Below are 16,640 nucleotides of genomic sequence, written 5' to 3'. Positions count from 1 at the left end.
GTGACATGTACTTTAGCCTGGTTTACTGCAGTTTACAAATGACACCGTACGCTGGAGTTGTAAATTTCACAAAACTGGTACTGTAGCAAGACAATTTATTTTTAAATACTTTATTAGAGCAATCTTTGCTATTTATGCAGTCTTTGTTACAAAGGATTAAATGATGGGTAGAGGTGTTTATCCTGATATATGGTTGTTCAACTATAGTGTTATTTAATGTGCACTTTGTTTGCAAACTACATTTATCCCGAGCTCTAGTATTTACAAAGGATTAAGTTAAGGTCAGTGGTGTCAATCTGTTTTGATTTTTTGGCGATGCGGTCGTTCATAGCAGTGTCAAAATGCATATTTTGCCAAGAAATCGCGGTCGCTGGTCGCGTTCAGCAGGTGGTCGTTCATAACAGAGCGTTTATATAGTAAAATCGATCCGTGCATTATGATTGTGGTCGGAAATGACAGGTGGTCGCTCATAGCAGAGGTCGCTCATGACAGGTTTTACTGTACTAAGAATTACTGACAATTTTCCAACTAAAGCAAATTTATGGTAAAATTAGCTCTCTGTTAAATTTTACTGATGAATTAATTTGTATGGACATCAGCACATCCTTGTCCTCCCCACCACCCATAGAGCTAGTAGTAAGGGTGGATAGGTTTTAAGAACGATGCTTTCTGCCAAAGTATTAGGCCAATCATGAAATTTCTTAGTGATATTATTTGTAGCCTAATTCAAATTCTTATAATAACAATGGAGAGATGTGCTAGCTGAATGTTCTATTAACAGACTTGAGTATGATGAATAAAAGCAAGATGTGACAGAGTTGCACATCAATTCACACAATATTTCTATACCTAAACTATGCATTTCTTGGTAAAATACACAGCTCACATGCATACATAGAGGATTCAGAGACAATATCTTTGAGTGACTGTTTAATGCAGTAAGAAAGTAACTTTTTTTTAGTACTAAGTTATGTTTCCCTGAATTTTTTTAAAATGATCACTTTAAATAAGGATCACTTTCTTTACTACTTCAAAATCCAGCCTCTCAGAAAGACAAAAGAATCTCTCTCTCTTAAACGTTTACTCCACTACTGTCATACCTGGAACAACCAGTTTTTATTTGAGTGAAACCTTAAAGGATGCTCACATTGAGGGGAAGGGTGGGAGGGCTTACTTCAGGAAAGCATAATTTTGTAACAAATTGTTTTCTCTATCAAATACTTTATCTGTTCACAAAGAATAGGTATGAGCTGGAGGAAATGCAAAGCAAACCTACCTCTACCAGTGTCACCTAAAGGGAGCATGATTGCTTCACTAATGGATGGTTGTTGTTGTTCCTGTAGGGTTTAACGCCATTTTTCAGCACACGATAGGCTATACATGGCGGCCAGTATTAATGGTGGAGGAAGAACCTGGGAAAACACCGGAAAGAACCACCGACCCACGAGAATCTACTGGCAAGCTTTCTCACATACCCACATTGGCCGAATCCTAGACTCGAACATACGCAGGCAGAGGTGAGATGGCAGTGATCCGTAACGAAGAGCGCTTTAGACCACTCAGCCACTCGGGGCCCCTCACTAATGGATGGAATTCTCCTAATGTTAGTTTAGAACAGGAGACCCATGTGAGATTCTGCACTTGATTATGGTTTTAAAGTTTTTTCCCCAGGCGAATCCAGTAAAAGTAGCCCAAACTACCTGGTTCTGAGTTTATGCTATCATGAATGAAGATTGGTTACTGTGGAACTGGGCCAATGAGGTTCAGTTCTCTCCTCTGTAAGGACATGTCCCACAGACAGAAGGTAGTCTGGATAAATCAACGTTGGACAGCAAGTTAGAAAGATACTGGTTTTGTCCAATGATACATGATGTTGGAACATGTCTGAGATCATCAATACGACTATAATCTAATACCAATATTGTTATGTGATCTGAATTCTATGGTTAAAAGGTTTGTTCTTCTATTCATCTTTTAACCATGAATAATAAAAATCATTAAATATTTTGACAGAAATTACCCTTCATGAGCATTCTGTACTGAAATGATTCTACAGGTGTCAAATAATTTCAAGGGAGGTAACTACTTTGACCATAACCATTTCTTCTTCAGATTTTCTATGCCAACACAAAATAGAGCTAACTATAGAGAATTGCCTATTTTGAGAAATACAAACTGTTCCTAGTAACTGAGAGCATGCCATAGCTGGTTCTATTCCAAAGCATGCGAGGGAGCCACAGTTGAAAATCTGAGATAACCTCTAGACTTGTAATTCAATGGTTAAGGGTTTTTTTAGCCATCAGGGTCAGACTGATTCGACTTCCTCAATATGTCCATGTGAAACAAAAGATGTTTCTTCTATATTCATGAGAACATTTAGAAATAAATGTGTCTTTTCAACTGAATCCTATTATAATAAAAGGACAGTAATTTTTTGCAATTGAAACTATGTCAAATTAAGCAAAGTATATCATGTATATTGCCATGGACTATATTCAGTTGTTACCTGAGAGCCTGAGAGTTGGAATTAGGTTGTCTTTTGATTAATGGACATAATTTCAATTATTCTATACCAATTACAGGTATTGAGCAACTGGTTTAGATATTTTTGTTAATGCTGCAGCCTCTGTGAGTACATACATGCCATTTGATCGAGATAAAAAATGCAGGAGAATAAAGTTCAACATTTCATAATACACGTGTAGTCATTTTCAACAATAACCTTGCATATACAGCCAGCTTATGGCTTTGGTGTCTTTTTGCTACAGCAACACTATAATGACTACACAGCACTATGGAAAGTAAAAGTGTGTCATGCCAAGGACACACAGAGACAGCCAAATCTTGGCTGTTCCAATGGTCGGAACTGAACCTGTACCATTCTAGTCATGAGTCCAATGACAGAACCATGCAGCCACCTTTGCTTCCAGCCAGTTCATGGATTCTCTTTTTCTTTTAAATTTTACATCTTTTTTTTGAGCCACATCTTGCATGACCAGTATTTATTTTAATATTAATGAAGGTATGGATTTTGCCTTGGTTATAGAAAATTATCTGTTCATGATTTTTATTCATCAACAGAAAGGAGGAATTAACTAAATTTAGCAGGAATTTGCGCAATCATATGTCTGGAGATGAAACTTATTCTACTGTGATTTCTGGATCTGGATATGTCCCAGCATAACTGTTTGGGTTAAAAGCAAATTGTCTATGACTTTTATGCAACTCAATTCAAAAAATTTAGCAGGAATTTGCATAATCAAGTGTCCTGGATATGAAACTTTTGTTCTACTGTGATTTCTAGAGCTGGATATCTCTAACCATAATTGTCTTTGATATAATATATAACACAATAGTACTGCCACATAAATAAACTGTACAAATACAAGTGCGTCCATTAGAAATAGGGTTGAGACCCTAGGTGACTTAAAGTGTTTGCCATTACCAATCACTGCCATCTCATCTCTGTATGTTTTCAAGTGTACGGCTTAGTCAATGTGGGTATGTGAGAAAGCTTGCCACTAGCTTTCTGAAGGTAAATGGTTCTTACCAGAGTTTTCCCCGGATCTTCCTCCACCAGTTATACTGGCTGCCAGTGTATTGACAACAAACAAAAACAAATGGGGTTAAGACCTTTCTGCATACAATGTATGCAAAACTGTAAACATGTATAACTTGTCTCATGTGCAGAAATTTTGTAGGATTGGCTAAATTACAGGTATGAATCAAAGCAAAGCTTCTCCTTTCTTTGTCTTTCTTTCGCATGTTTGAATGCACTAACATGATTTTGCAAAAAAAAATTATGCACTTTAGAAGAGTCTGATTAATTAAAAAAACTATGGGATAAGCTTTAAAAATGCAAACATTACTTGGATAAAGAAACTATTTACCAGAATTAATCAAAACATACCTAGTTTTAAAAGTTTTGAAAAATACCTTTAAAGAATCTCAAGAATAACTACTATCACATGACACTAACATTTTTTAAAAAGCTAAATTTAAAAAGTGATATGTAGCAGTTTGTGAATTTAGTAGGCATAAGGCTTTTAAGCAGGGTTTAAATGGTCATGTACTTTACTTCATTCCAATGGAAAGTAAGACAACAAATGTTAATTCTTGGACAGTTTATATTGTTTAAATCAGGTTCTGTATACACAGAAACAGAATTAATGATCTTAATCTGCTGGCACATTATGTGATGGCAGATTTGGATCCACACTGTTCACAGATGGGGGCATTACAGATGGGTAAATATGGTAGTATTTAATAAAAAGCACAATGAAAATTAGACCGTCTCATTGTATGCTATGAAAATTACTCAACATGGAACTCACAAATTGTATCCAAAACTTCTAAATGCTGTATTTAGCTCTCCTGCATCAATATTCCCTGATCTGTCAGTGTCGAACCTGGAAACAAAAACCCATACATACATGATTATTTGTTCTTTGTCAAGCTAGCATAATGAAACGTTTTCTAATGACATGGACCTTCAAAAATATTTGCTGTCAAATATTCATCACCCGCTCCACTATTCATGGTTGGTGCTAGCATTTCCAAAGCTGTCTTCAAATTGTGCCCTGAAAAATGCTGCAGTCTGTTTCCAATCCACTTTGACATTTTTAATATCTGCGCAAAAGTCCATGTTACAACCCTGCACCTGATCCTGTAAATTTGGTTCCTCTGTCTCTTAAAATTAAAACTGATTAATCACTGCATTTTGTAATGACTACATTCTTCCAACTTACATAAGTCTGTGTGGATAGAGCATGTGGTTCAAAACTTTTATGGTAAGAAGGATCAAAAACTTTCCAGCATAATTTTGCCTGGTAATTACTTTATGAGACTGAAGGTGGGGTACAATTCTGATTTGGTTCAATGCTGACTTTAACTGGGTCTGTTATGCAGTGTACTAGGAATGGGCTCTCCTGATTTGGCATCGACCTAGCTTCACTCATTACTCACTAACATTTTCTTTCATTTTCCCCATCTTTTTCTTAAATTTTTCTATTCAAAGTAAAAGTTTGATTTACTGCTTATCATGCATTTATCCACATTCCTTTGATAAGAAATTTAGTCCGTTACATCATTTGTACAACATCAGAAATGCATGACAATAGCAGATATTGGCAACTTTAAGATAAGAATCTGTAGACAAGACATTAAATTTTTAATCGGCAAATATGCATTTACCATATAATTACCATTTAAAAATTCTGATAGTCATTTACCAATTTTGCTGATTGATGGCATCAACATAGCCGCTAATCTGCCACCAGCTACACCTAGTCCACAGGCTTTGTGCTAGAAGCCAGGGGTAACAGAATTCAAGACTGAAGTTACTGTATGATGAATTTATGCAGCAAAGAAGGTTACTGAATGATATCTTTTCTTATTCTACATTTGTTTAAAGTATAAATATATCTGACAAATGAGGATATTTATCAGTGACTCATAACATGGAAGCCAGAAAGTCCTAAACTAAGAGTGGCATAAGAAAGTTCATTATCTGGGCTATTTTAATTACAGCAGGGCAACCATATCAACCGGGGCCCAGAGTGGCAGAGTGGTCTAAAGCACTCACTGTTCCGGATCACTGCCATCTCACCGCTGTCTACAGGGGTTTGAGTCTCAGGCTCGGCTAACATTGGTATGTGAGAAAGCTTGCCAGTAGCTTCTCGTGGGTCGGTGGTTCTTCCTGGGGTTTTCCAGGGTTCTTCCTCCACCAGTTATACTGGCCGCCATGTATAGCCTATCTTGTGCTGAAAAATGGCGTTAAACCCTACTACAACAACAACAACCATATCAACCAAAGTTGAAAACAGAAATGAAGTCCAAGACCATAAACAGCTCATTATTATTCATATAGAACAGGAGTACTAATAATAGGTAACCAATGAAATACAGAGAACAGAACAGTACTGTTCCCCATTCATTGGTCAAGTGCGTCACTTTGTACTTACAATTAATAGCTTTTGTTACAAGCAAACAATCTTCAAAAGGTGGTGGGACAAATCAAGCCTGGCAGGTGGCTGAATATAAAAATTTACCAGAATTGTTCATGAACTTCAAAATGAAACTTCCACATTTTTCTGGCATGCTTAAGATTACTTTCTGACAAATTAGATAACACTTGTTTTTAACAAGCTCAGTGGGCAACTCAACATGCAGGAGGGGCACAATAAAGATTTTTTAAAGCTTGGGCTTGGTCTGACACCTATGCAGTATTCACTTGCAGAAGATTTAGATGCTGTGCTTATATATTCTGCATTAATTGTACAATACATGTTATAAGTTCTAAATGCTGTATACATCAAAATGGTAACTCACTCAGATTTTCTTGGGTTTTCCTTACAATTTCACAATAAATCAAACATTTTAGTTAATGGTGTAGGTAAACTGTTGAATGAAAATCTTTAATTTAATAGAGAATTACAAACTAATGAACAGATGTGATTTTCTTGCCCACTGGACTGAGTTATTCTGCATTTTAATCTGGGAGGGATAGATAAATCTATCTTACCCTAAGGTTAGATAGATGAGTTGCTATTGCTACAACTGTCTATTATGCTCCTCTCAGACACTTGGTCATTTGGTTTAACAGGATCCCAAGGTCAGGGGATACCTTGTCCCCTCCTGTCCTCCAAATCTGGTGAACACAAAATCTCTCAATTGAAAATAATTTTTAAAAAAAAAGATAGTATTTTGTTTACAGATACGTTATTTTATAATCACATGCATTATAAAGTACTCAAGCAAACTGCAAATATTAAAAAATAATGTGTACTCCTCTTTGTTACAGCACAGAATATTTACCAACAGACTGATTTCCTCTCTTTAATTCTATGCTGGCAAAGATGTTTTTGGAACAAAAAGTCCTAGAGTTAGTGTCTATGATCAATTACCTGATCTCATTACATATAAAATTACACAGGCAAATGCAACAATTAAATTTTCAATAACTGTCAATGTATGGATAAAACAATAAATAAGCTATTCCATTATCATTTACATTCATCCAAGCTGATGTAAAACCCAAAATCAAGTGATGAAGGTACAACACTGGAATAGAAAACAGGCATATGTGTTGTGGATTAAAAGTAAAAAAAAATAACGAAGAGGGTTTAGGCTGGCATGCTTTACAAATCCTATTTGCATTAATAAAGAATAGTGCAAAATTGAAAGGCTTGATCCTGTACTACACTAATTTATGCATAAACAGATGGAAGAACATAAATTCTTGATCCCTTTTTAAACATACTGCTTTAAAATAATCATTGTCTTTTTTTAAAACTTTTCTTTTCTTTAAATGTCACTATAGAATTTATATTAACATTTGAAACATTATCTGAAGAATTAAGGTAGTTATTTTCCTATAAAGCATATGTGTCAAACTCAAGGCCCGCGGGCCACATCAGGCCTGGCGTACAATTATATCAGGCCCGAGAGGTCTTGACCGGCGTACAATTATATCCGGCCCGAGAGAGAATTTTAGGCAAAAATATTTTTTAATGGCCCTGCGATATAAAGTGCAAATCAAATTCCCTAATTAGCAGCCGTGCCGAACGATAGGCTACCTGAGAACGTTCTCGCTTCGATCAGAATAAGCAAAAATAGAAGTTGTGTAGTGAGTGGATGTTCGTTGTTACAGTAACCAAGCAACGTTCAGTTGCTCGTTTTGGATTGGTGCATAAGAAATGAAAGTAGTGTAGTGCCCAGATATTACATCACCTTTTCCCGCTACGGCTAACGTGATATCAATCAAGCGTCTGTCGGTAGATGCACAATCTTTTTTTTAAAATCAAAGCTAGCCTTAAAATGGCCAAGAGAAAAGTTGATTCTGAAAACAGCCTTTCAAAGCCGCTGGGAGGCTGAATATATGTTTACTGATATTGGCAGTAAACCTGTGTGTCTAATTTGTGGAGATAATGTGGCTGTGATCAAGGAATATAATCTGAAACGGCACTACGAGACTAAACATCAAGACAAGTTAAAAAGCCTGAATGCAGAGCAGAAGCTACAGAAGGTAGAAGAATTGAAGAGGAATCTAACATCACAGCAGACGTTTTTCACCAAAGCAAAATCACAAACTGAAGCTGCTGTGAAAGCAAATTTTATTGTGGTAAAGGAGATCGCAAAATCAGGCCAACCATTTACAGAAGGAGAGTTTCTGAAGCGCTGCATGATGAAAGTGTGTGACTCCCAACATAAACGAACTTGTAGCCAAGAAAAGATGCCAAACATCCAGCTCTGACAAATTGGCAAAAGAGCGAAAATGGGTATGCCAATGATTTTTTATTATTAAAACTTTTTTCCGTTTTAATTTATATTAATGTTTAAAAAAGGTTTAATTTTCCGCTTATTGAATGTTTATCCTGCTCGGCCCGCAACCTTATGTGTGATTTGAGTTTTGGCCCGCTGAGCGATTGAGTTTGACACCCCTGCTATAAAGCATTTTCTACTACTATTTCAAGCATTAATTAACATCTGTGGAATTTCCAAGGGAGATGACTAGATATAATCATTCACCCAAATTTGAGTTGCCTCGTAACAGATCTATTGAGCCAGTCAATCTATACTTTACTGCTAATGTTTGTTATAATTAGTAGTAATACAAACTATATTAAACTTTTTACCTGTCAAAACATGCTTTCCAGTCTTGTACATACTTCCATAATGCTGCAAATTCAAGTACATCAATTGTTCCACTCCTGAAAAAGAATAGCTGTAAATGACACATCAGGAAAAGCTGATCGTACTCTTTAAGATATCTGCAACTTTTCAACCAGGTGCTTTGTTGTTTGATAGCTTCGTGTTTACTGCATGCAATTTACTTTGTACTGTACATTTTAAACCCTAACACTAACGAAATGTGAAGTTTTCAAATGGACAGACATAATAGTTATCATTCACATCATAATGAAATTTTGACAGCTGGTATAACAGGGACTGGTACAAGGGGGATACAATGAATCTGTGTAAGCTGATACACAATATCATAATCTATGCTGGATTATCTCAAACGAAATAACTAAAAATATTTTACAAAGGAGGAAATTAATAGTTTTATATTTGCAGGTTAAATCAAAATGGTTCAAACAATCAATGCCTAATGCTATAAATGTATCAAAACAATGACAGGCAATAAGCATCCATTCATCTGACAATTGCAATGTTGGGTTGACAATGAATTTGAACACCGGTGATTACATGTCAGTTGATTGTCTGCTCTTCAATATTATAACTCTGTCAGGCATTCACTGATTGCATTATTCTGACATTTGCTATTTCAAGATGGGCTACTAGGTTTACAACAGCCTACTGGCTTACCATCTAAAATTTGTCAATATCTATATTTTACCTGTCTCTATCAAACATCCCAATCATCAGCCTGCATGTTTCAGGGTTGAACGGTGACCAGTTTCCATTCATAAGCGCTTGCTGTAGTTCCTCTGCTGTAATTTTGCCTGATCTATCCTGGTCTACGGCCTACAATTACAAAAGAAAGTTTGAAATTTATGAGACTTATTTACCTTAAGATATGATTCTCCTGTACAATTCTACTGAAAAAAAAAACCATACCTTTAATCAATGGAAAGAGAGAAATTCACTAGATACGAAACAGTCAAGATGAAAATATTCCTTTTTCTTTCACTAAACACCTTCTCAGATTTGCTCTTAATATGCAATGTTATGTTTTGTGAAAATGAATATTTTCCCCATACTCAGAGAAAAGGTAAGGCAGCTATTAAATTGGGTCAGAGTTCTGACAGGGCAGGGAATTCCAATATCACTAATTATTATTGAGGTTCTAAAAATCTATTGAAGTAAAAAAAAAATACAAGTGTTTTTCAAAACTCTCTTCTTTTCTTTATAATTAATGCACACATGCCAAACCCCTGAAAGTTATAATCATAATTATTGCTATTATAAGTGGCAAAAGCATAATTTGGGCATAAAAGTGTAATCTAGATAATACATGTCATCATTACAGCACACTTTATGAAGAAGATACATTTATTTTTGCTAGTAACCTGGTTATGCAGCTTTGTTAAAATTCTTGTCACAAAGGGCAAAATCCAAGTGGATTAGAATCAGAGTACAAACACAAAATATACTGAAAATTATTTATATTTAACATTCACTTTCCCTAGTCTACATGTGTAACGTTTGCTGAATGATAATGAACTTATGTCCTGAAATCGGCAGTGAGCATGGCGATCTCAGTCTGAGTATACTGTATTACATTACAAACATATTCTTTTTTTTAAAGTTTGTAAAGTTGTGTTGATTTGTCTTTTTCTTCTTCATGATCTGACATGTTCTGAAGTTTCAAACGATCCATCTACTCTAAAATTTTCTGTCATATGATAGCCACAATTCACACCATAAAGCATTTCACTTAAAATATGGAGCCATTCTGGTTAAAAGTAAAGACTGGTCTGCTACTTGATGAGCTTATCAATATAATGAATCCATGAGGAAAATTAATATCTGAAGAAATCAGTCTGTTTTCTTGGAAATGATACAGATACAATTGCTATAAATACCAAAAAAGGAAGTACTATTATGCAATTCTTATGCAGCAGTCATCTTTTTAAGAATATTCTCATATTTATTTGTGTGGAGTTAAAAAAGATGACCATAAAAATGACAAAAAAACGTTTTATTGCGTTAGATTTATTTGTTAATGTACAAAAAAAGTGAAACAAATACAGGCGAGTGTAGGACATCATTTGATATCATAAGCATAATGATTATGCCAAAAGCGTAATAGTTGGCATTTAAGCTAATGTTGTCCATTTTCAGTGACTTTGTCTTTAGCTGATGATTCCCATATTAAGATATGTACCATGCAGATAACACAGGCAGGTCTTGGTTGGCAATAGCAAAAAAGAGATTTTAAACCCCCCCCCAAAAAAACTTTCCAGTAATTCAACAAAGTCTTGGTATAATAGTCTGTTGCCTCATAGGTATTGCCAACTGAGTGTAATGTACTTTCGTGTTTGTATCAGAGGGACCACAAACTATTTCTTCAGAACAAAATGTATCAAAAATGCACAATTAAGCATAACTTTAAACATATATTACTGGTAGTTTATAAAAAAAAAGATTTCTGAGGAAGAGGACAATTATTAAAGATAATAATATTACTGGTTGAATCAGTAAAATCCAGAATAAAAAATTCCAACAGTCTTGAATATTAACACCTTCCCCTTCCAGGCCATTTGCTGCAGCAAGACTCTCAAGTTGTCTGATCACAACCTGGTCTTGCCCATCACTGTCACTATCATGGCTGATTTTGCTATTGCTTTTGTATTGCTTAAAGTACAAGTTTTTTCAACAGATTGGTTCCTGATAATTGGTGAAAAAAATGCTGTAATCAAAGCAATATATTCACACATATCTTTTCAATACTTTTCCACATCTCTGTTTAAGAGGATGGTTTTGTAGTTTTTTGGGGGAAATTTTTGCTGATGTTCATGGTTCATGTATACACATATTTTCTTACAGTATGTAAATACTTATTATGCTAGATTTTGACTATATACCTGATTCCGCACAGAGAAAATGCCTGTCTGTTGCGTAACCATTACCCCATGACTCGTATGTGGTTAAATTCAAAGGGAATTTTACATCTGAGTAGAAGCGCCATTGTTTGTTTTGTACTCAGTCAGTGATGTCATGACTGGAAATTCGAAAGCGACAGGTGAGTGATAAATTACACCAGGGCAGTTTTCAAAGAGACTGGGCTGTATATCAAATCTGAACTGAGATTCAAATCTAGGATGGAGTCTCAATAAGCAATTTGTTCGGACCACCTCAATTTTTCCATTAATGCATGTTTGGACCTTGTTAAGAGCAGATCATAGAGAAGTTGGGAGACACTAGACTGCACTCTGAGTGCTGAAGTTGTGTGTTTGTTAAAAGGCAGGAAAGGAATTCCAGGGAAAATCTTAAGTTTGGATTGTGAACAAAGGCTTCTTGAGGAAGCTTTCTAGGTGGGAGTGAGAGGTGGCATTCGATGATCAGAGAGAAGAAAGACACATTGAGAGCACACAGTAGGTCTATTGTGACATAAACAGTTTGGGTGGAGGTGTAGTGCCAGAAGGAAGCATGGAAGAGAGTTCCAGAAGTGCAAGGAGAACACAGACTCGAGGGTACCAGAAGTACCAAATGGAGAGAAACAAGACGTGGACAGATGAGTAACAGAATCAACACCGAACGGAATGATAGTAAACCTTAATTATGTTACGGACCAAAACTTAAATGTTCTGGGGTAAGGGTATGACACTTTTATGTTTAGTTTCTATTTGTTAATGGCTGGAAAAAATATCTTACTCTAGTGTATAGCAAAATAGCACCATATTATATCCATGATATTACTTCAAAAAATACTAAATATCTTGAGACAAAAAAAGGAAAATATCTCATTTCAAAAGAAAATCACAGCCCCTCACCCAAAGATTATGCGGTCAGTGCCTTATAAAAGATGAATTTGCTATGTGTACGCTAATTGTTATACAAGTTATAATCTAAAACATTAACTAAAGTGAGATGATTACGTTTATACTATAGCTGACACCCAAGGAAAGACCTTATTGATAAAAATAGGAACTGTTGATACTGAGGCTTACAGTTTACTAGCTACACTATGGAGACCTTCAATGTGATGCCTACACCCAAACAAGCTATTTAAATTTTTAAATGATTTGAGAAACTATGTCAAGTTCAAACAGAAAACAAGTGAGCTCCTGAAATCGTAGGGTAATTTGCAATCTTACAAAGGAATGCATGTACTGAACACATTTATACACACTAGCTACATGCTAAAACATGACGTTTTTGTTTTGTTTGTTTGGTTCTTTAATCCAATGTTTTCCAAAGTTGGATTTGGCCCAAACATCTTTCACAGCATCCAATTTGGCCACTGAATTGGCATATGTGACACTTGGTAAACATCTAATTAAAGGATCACAAACGTAATTATTTTTGTAACACTCACCATTAATTTGTGACTGAAACAACCATTTAAAAAAAAATAAAAAATTTTTAATTATTTTGTCATGAATAATTAATACATCTTGTTATTTCCATTAAATTCACCACAAGACTATACTCTGTTAGTTTGGTAAACCAGTACACCTGTAATACCATACATCTCTAGTACATGTATTTTTTAAGTCATGTAGCCTTTGATTATTATTGCTATTAATTCTATTTCTTTGTAAATAATTTGTTCAAGAGACTTTAAACTTATTTTTGGTCTCAAAGATTCAACTTGTTTGGGTGATTAGACATAATTTCAGTCATTTGTTAGTTTAACTGCTAAACATCATCTGCATACATGTTTAGTACACTTTCATCAGTGACATAATGTTTCATCTATATCATGCCAGGTTCTTAAAAAGGATAATCAGCTCAAAATTGAATAAGTCCATAACTTAATGAATAATAAAACAATATTCAATTTACATTAAGAAGTTTTGTTGCAGTACATATCATTTAGACTGAGAACATACTGGATCAAAAGAGGTTGTAACTGCATACAAGTTTAATTGTTACTGAAAATACTGAAAAGATTTTGCTTTTATATTACTATCACCCCGAGTGGCTGAGTGGTCTAAAGCACTTTCCGTTATGGATCACTGCCATCTAACCTCTGTCTGTGGCTTTTCGTGTCTAGGATTCAGCCAATGTGGGTATGTGAGAAAGTTTCTCGTGGGTCGGTGGTTCTTTCCGGGGTTTTCCCGGGTTCTTCCTCCACCATTAATACTGGCCGCCATGTATAGCCTATCTTGTGCTGCAAAATGGCGTTAAGCCCCACAACAACAACATCACTATCACCGTTAAATCTGATAATATTAAATTCAACGGATGACCGTTATATAAGTATACTGTTTGAATAGCTACTGAAGACTACAAAAGCATGTACTAATTAGTCTGCATAAAACTATAGATTCATTGTTAATGTAAACACATTTGTCTTGCTGTTGGGAAATTGTATGTTTTGTACACATGGTTCCCATGCTTTTCTAAATCTAAATTTCCAGGTTTTTTCCAGGATGAAATTTTTTCAAGGTTCACAAATGACCATTTCTGAGTGGAATTAAAGAACACTTTGGATTATAAAACATGCATTTTCCAAATCTGAAGATGTTTCTCTTTCAAGATTCTCCAAAACATATATGTCAGAAAAGATGATCATGTACAAAACCACAAAATGAGTCACATGAAACAAATCTATATTCCTATAAATTGGCATTTCAATGTACATAATACAAATTCTAACTTTACTTTGCTGACCTGCATTATGTTGCTACGTGGAAATAACATAATGAGCATAAATTATTTGTTTCCTTTCAAACCTTTAATTCTAATGAATTCTAGAGCAATATATGCATGTTATACAAAGTAAACATTTCCTATCACAGTATGAAAAAACCCCATTAAATGCAAAGTATTAGAATCTTATCTTGAAATGAAAAAAGTTTTAACCCTGAATTTATGTGTGTCAAAATCTCAAACAAGATTTTTCAACCAACCTAAACTCCAATAAATGGTTAAAAATTCCATCATTTAAAGACCTTTTCAAAAGGATTGATTTAAATTTTGACAAAAGACCTTCAAAATTAAATATTGTTGTATAAACAAGGACTGAATTTTCTGTAAAATCAACTTATCTTCTTGTAGTTCAATAAACTAGTTCCCAAACCTCTATTGATACATCAGCTCTTATCGTTTCTTATTATATAATATAAGGGACAACAATTTCCAATTTCTCCATCATTTTATTTAAGATATGAAACCATTGCTTCACGCTACATGTTACTGTGTAAAAGTTTCGCACCAAAGTTCAGCTCAGAGATTTGAAACTTTTCTATTCTGGGTTTCCTACGAATATTCCAACCCCATTTTTCACATTTGGACATTTAGGATGGAGTGTGGGTTCAGAGCAATTAAATGTCAAAATTTGGAATCTGCCGCCACTGTAAGATAGCTTACCAGCAGGCCTAGCAAATTTAAGCTATGTTATATTGACTTATACCTGCATGAAATCAATATAAAAATGATGTATTTTCTCAAAAATGGCAAGTATTTTAATCATTATGTTAATCGTTATGTCTTTAATCTGCTGACAGACTAGGCGAAACTTGGCACAGGTGAAACCTGACCCGGTACTCGCCATTTGCGTTAATAGTCACATGACTTTACTAATCTCAAACAACAACATCGAAGTCCAATAGTCACTTGATATCAACAACTAACTCTTTTTTAATGTTGCTGTACAAAATTTTAATTATATTAAATGAAAGTCTGATACCTTTTGTAAAAACCAGAAAGAACATATTTCTCAACATATTTATTTCGAGAACAACTACAAGAAACTTGGTCAGATTGATTCATCTTGAGTAGTTTGGTTCTATATGGTAGTCACGTGATACCACAAAACTCTGGAAGTTGGTCTTGGAATAAATAGAGAATTTTGTGCTCTTTAGTTTTTGTATTTTTAATACAACCAGTATATGACTTTAATATTTTTTTCTACATTTGAAAATGACGGTTGTGAGATACTGTGTGCTTATGTGACTAGCAATCAAAATCGCTAGTACCAGCTCAAATTTCATCAACTCATCAGTTTTATCATCTTTCAGAAGATTAAAGACATAAGGATTTTAATACTTGCAATTTCTGTGGAAAGAAATAATTTTCATATCGATTTCATGCAGGTATAACTCGATTTGATTTAACAACATTGAAGTTTGCTAGCCCATCCCCTATTACCATGTTTGCCGCTTGTGATACTAGACTGGTTGTCATACCTTTCATATAACAAAGATAAGGATATCGAGCTGTCTATGAAACAAGAAGTCTATTAGACTAATCTAATCTACTGAGCGTTTGAATTGTCTCAACAAATATATTTATGGCAAGCACCCAAATGATCCATTCTGCAACCTCCTAATATTCCAGTTAGAACTCGATAAATTTAACTCACGATCAGTTCAGTTACGACTCAATTACATAATTGTTTCGGGTGTCAAGTTGTGGGGGAAAATTCTTGGGTTTTTCCTGACTTTCGTCAATATTTGCAAAATTCAAGGACTTTTCACGGTCAGGAATTTTTTCTTCATTTTTCCTGATTTCCCGGTAGCATGGGACCACATGTACAGAAGCATTATAAATTGGTTGGACTGAAAAATGTACCTTAGATGTCAGTATATATATTTCATTTTGTGGAACATATTAAAAACAAGACTGTAAATTACTCCTTTTTCTTGTATTTATTTATTTTATTAATTTAACAGTCCATTCAATCATGTTACAGATTGGTATAGTGTCGTCATCCATCTTTTATTAACCCACAAATACTGATGTTTTCCTTCTTCCTGCTGTTCAAAACTAAAATCTCTCTGTCTCTTTCTCAATCATGGTTAATTAAAATCATCGTACCATTAAACTTTTTTTACTATTTACATGGATTCTTTGCTTTGAAATTTATCTTTCATCTCTCGCTATAGATGTTTATTCATTTAGTGGCAGTATTTGAAAATTTAAATGCATTCTGCAGAGCTTAAAAGAGCATTTTATATGGTCTACTCTAGCTCAGCTGATCAGCAAGTCCCATGTGATTTTAG

At 34.7% G+C, this 16,640-nt stretch overlaps 1 protein-coding gene across 2 annotated transcripts in view; it reads right to left on the bottom strand.

The window, feature by feature from the left end:
* LOC149802910 (programmed cell death protein 6-like) overlaps positions 1-16,640 on the bottom strand; it is a 45,299-nt gene that overhangs the window by 20,073 nt on the left and 8,586 nt on the right. For both annotated transcript variants that reach the window (XM_089952402.1, XM_089952401.1), the window contains exons 3-5: positions 9,362-9,489; positions 8,637-8,711; positions 4,335-4,409 (exon numbers count right to left, since the gene is read on the bottom strand). In XM_089952402.1, the coding sequence (XP_089808528.1) occupies positions 4,335-4,409; positions 8,637-8,711; positions 9,362-9,489 (278 nt within the window). The remainder of the gene's footprint in view (positions 1-4,334; positions 4,410-8,636; positions 8,712-9,361; positions 9,490-16,640) is intronic.

Source organism: Sinohyriopsis cumingii, chromosome 3, assembly GCF_028554795.1.
Source record: "Sinohyriopsis cumingii isolate HCF-2022 chromosome 3, ASM2855479v2, whole genome shotgun sequence".
NCBI lineage: Eukaryota > Metazoa > Mollusca > Bivalvia > Unionida > Unionidae > Sinohyriopsis > Sinohyriopsis cumingii.
The sequence above is the reverse complement of the archived record's forward strand: the minus strand, read 5'-3'. Positions and strand labels throughout refer to the sequence as shown.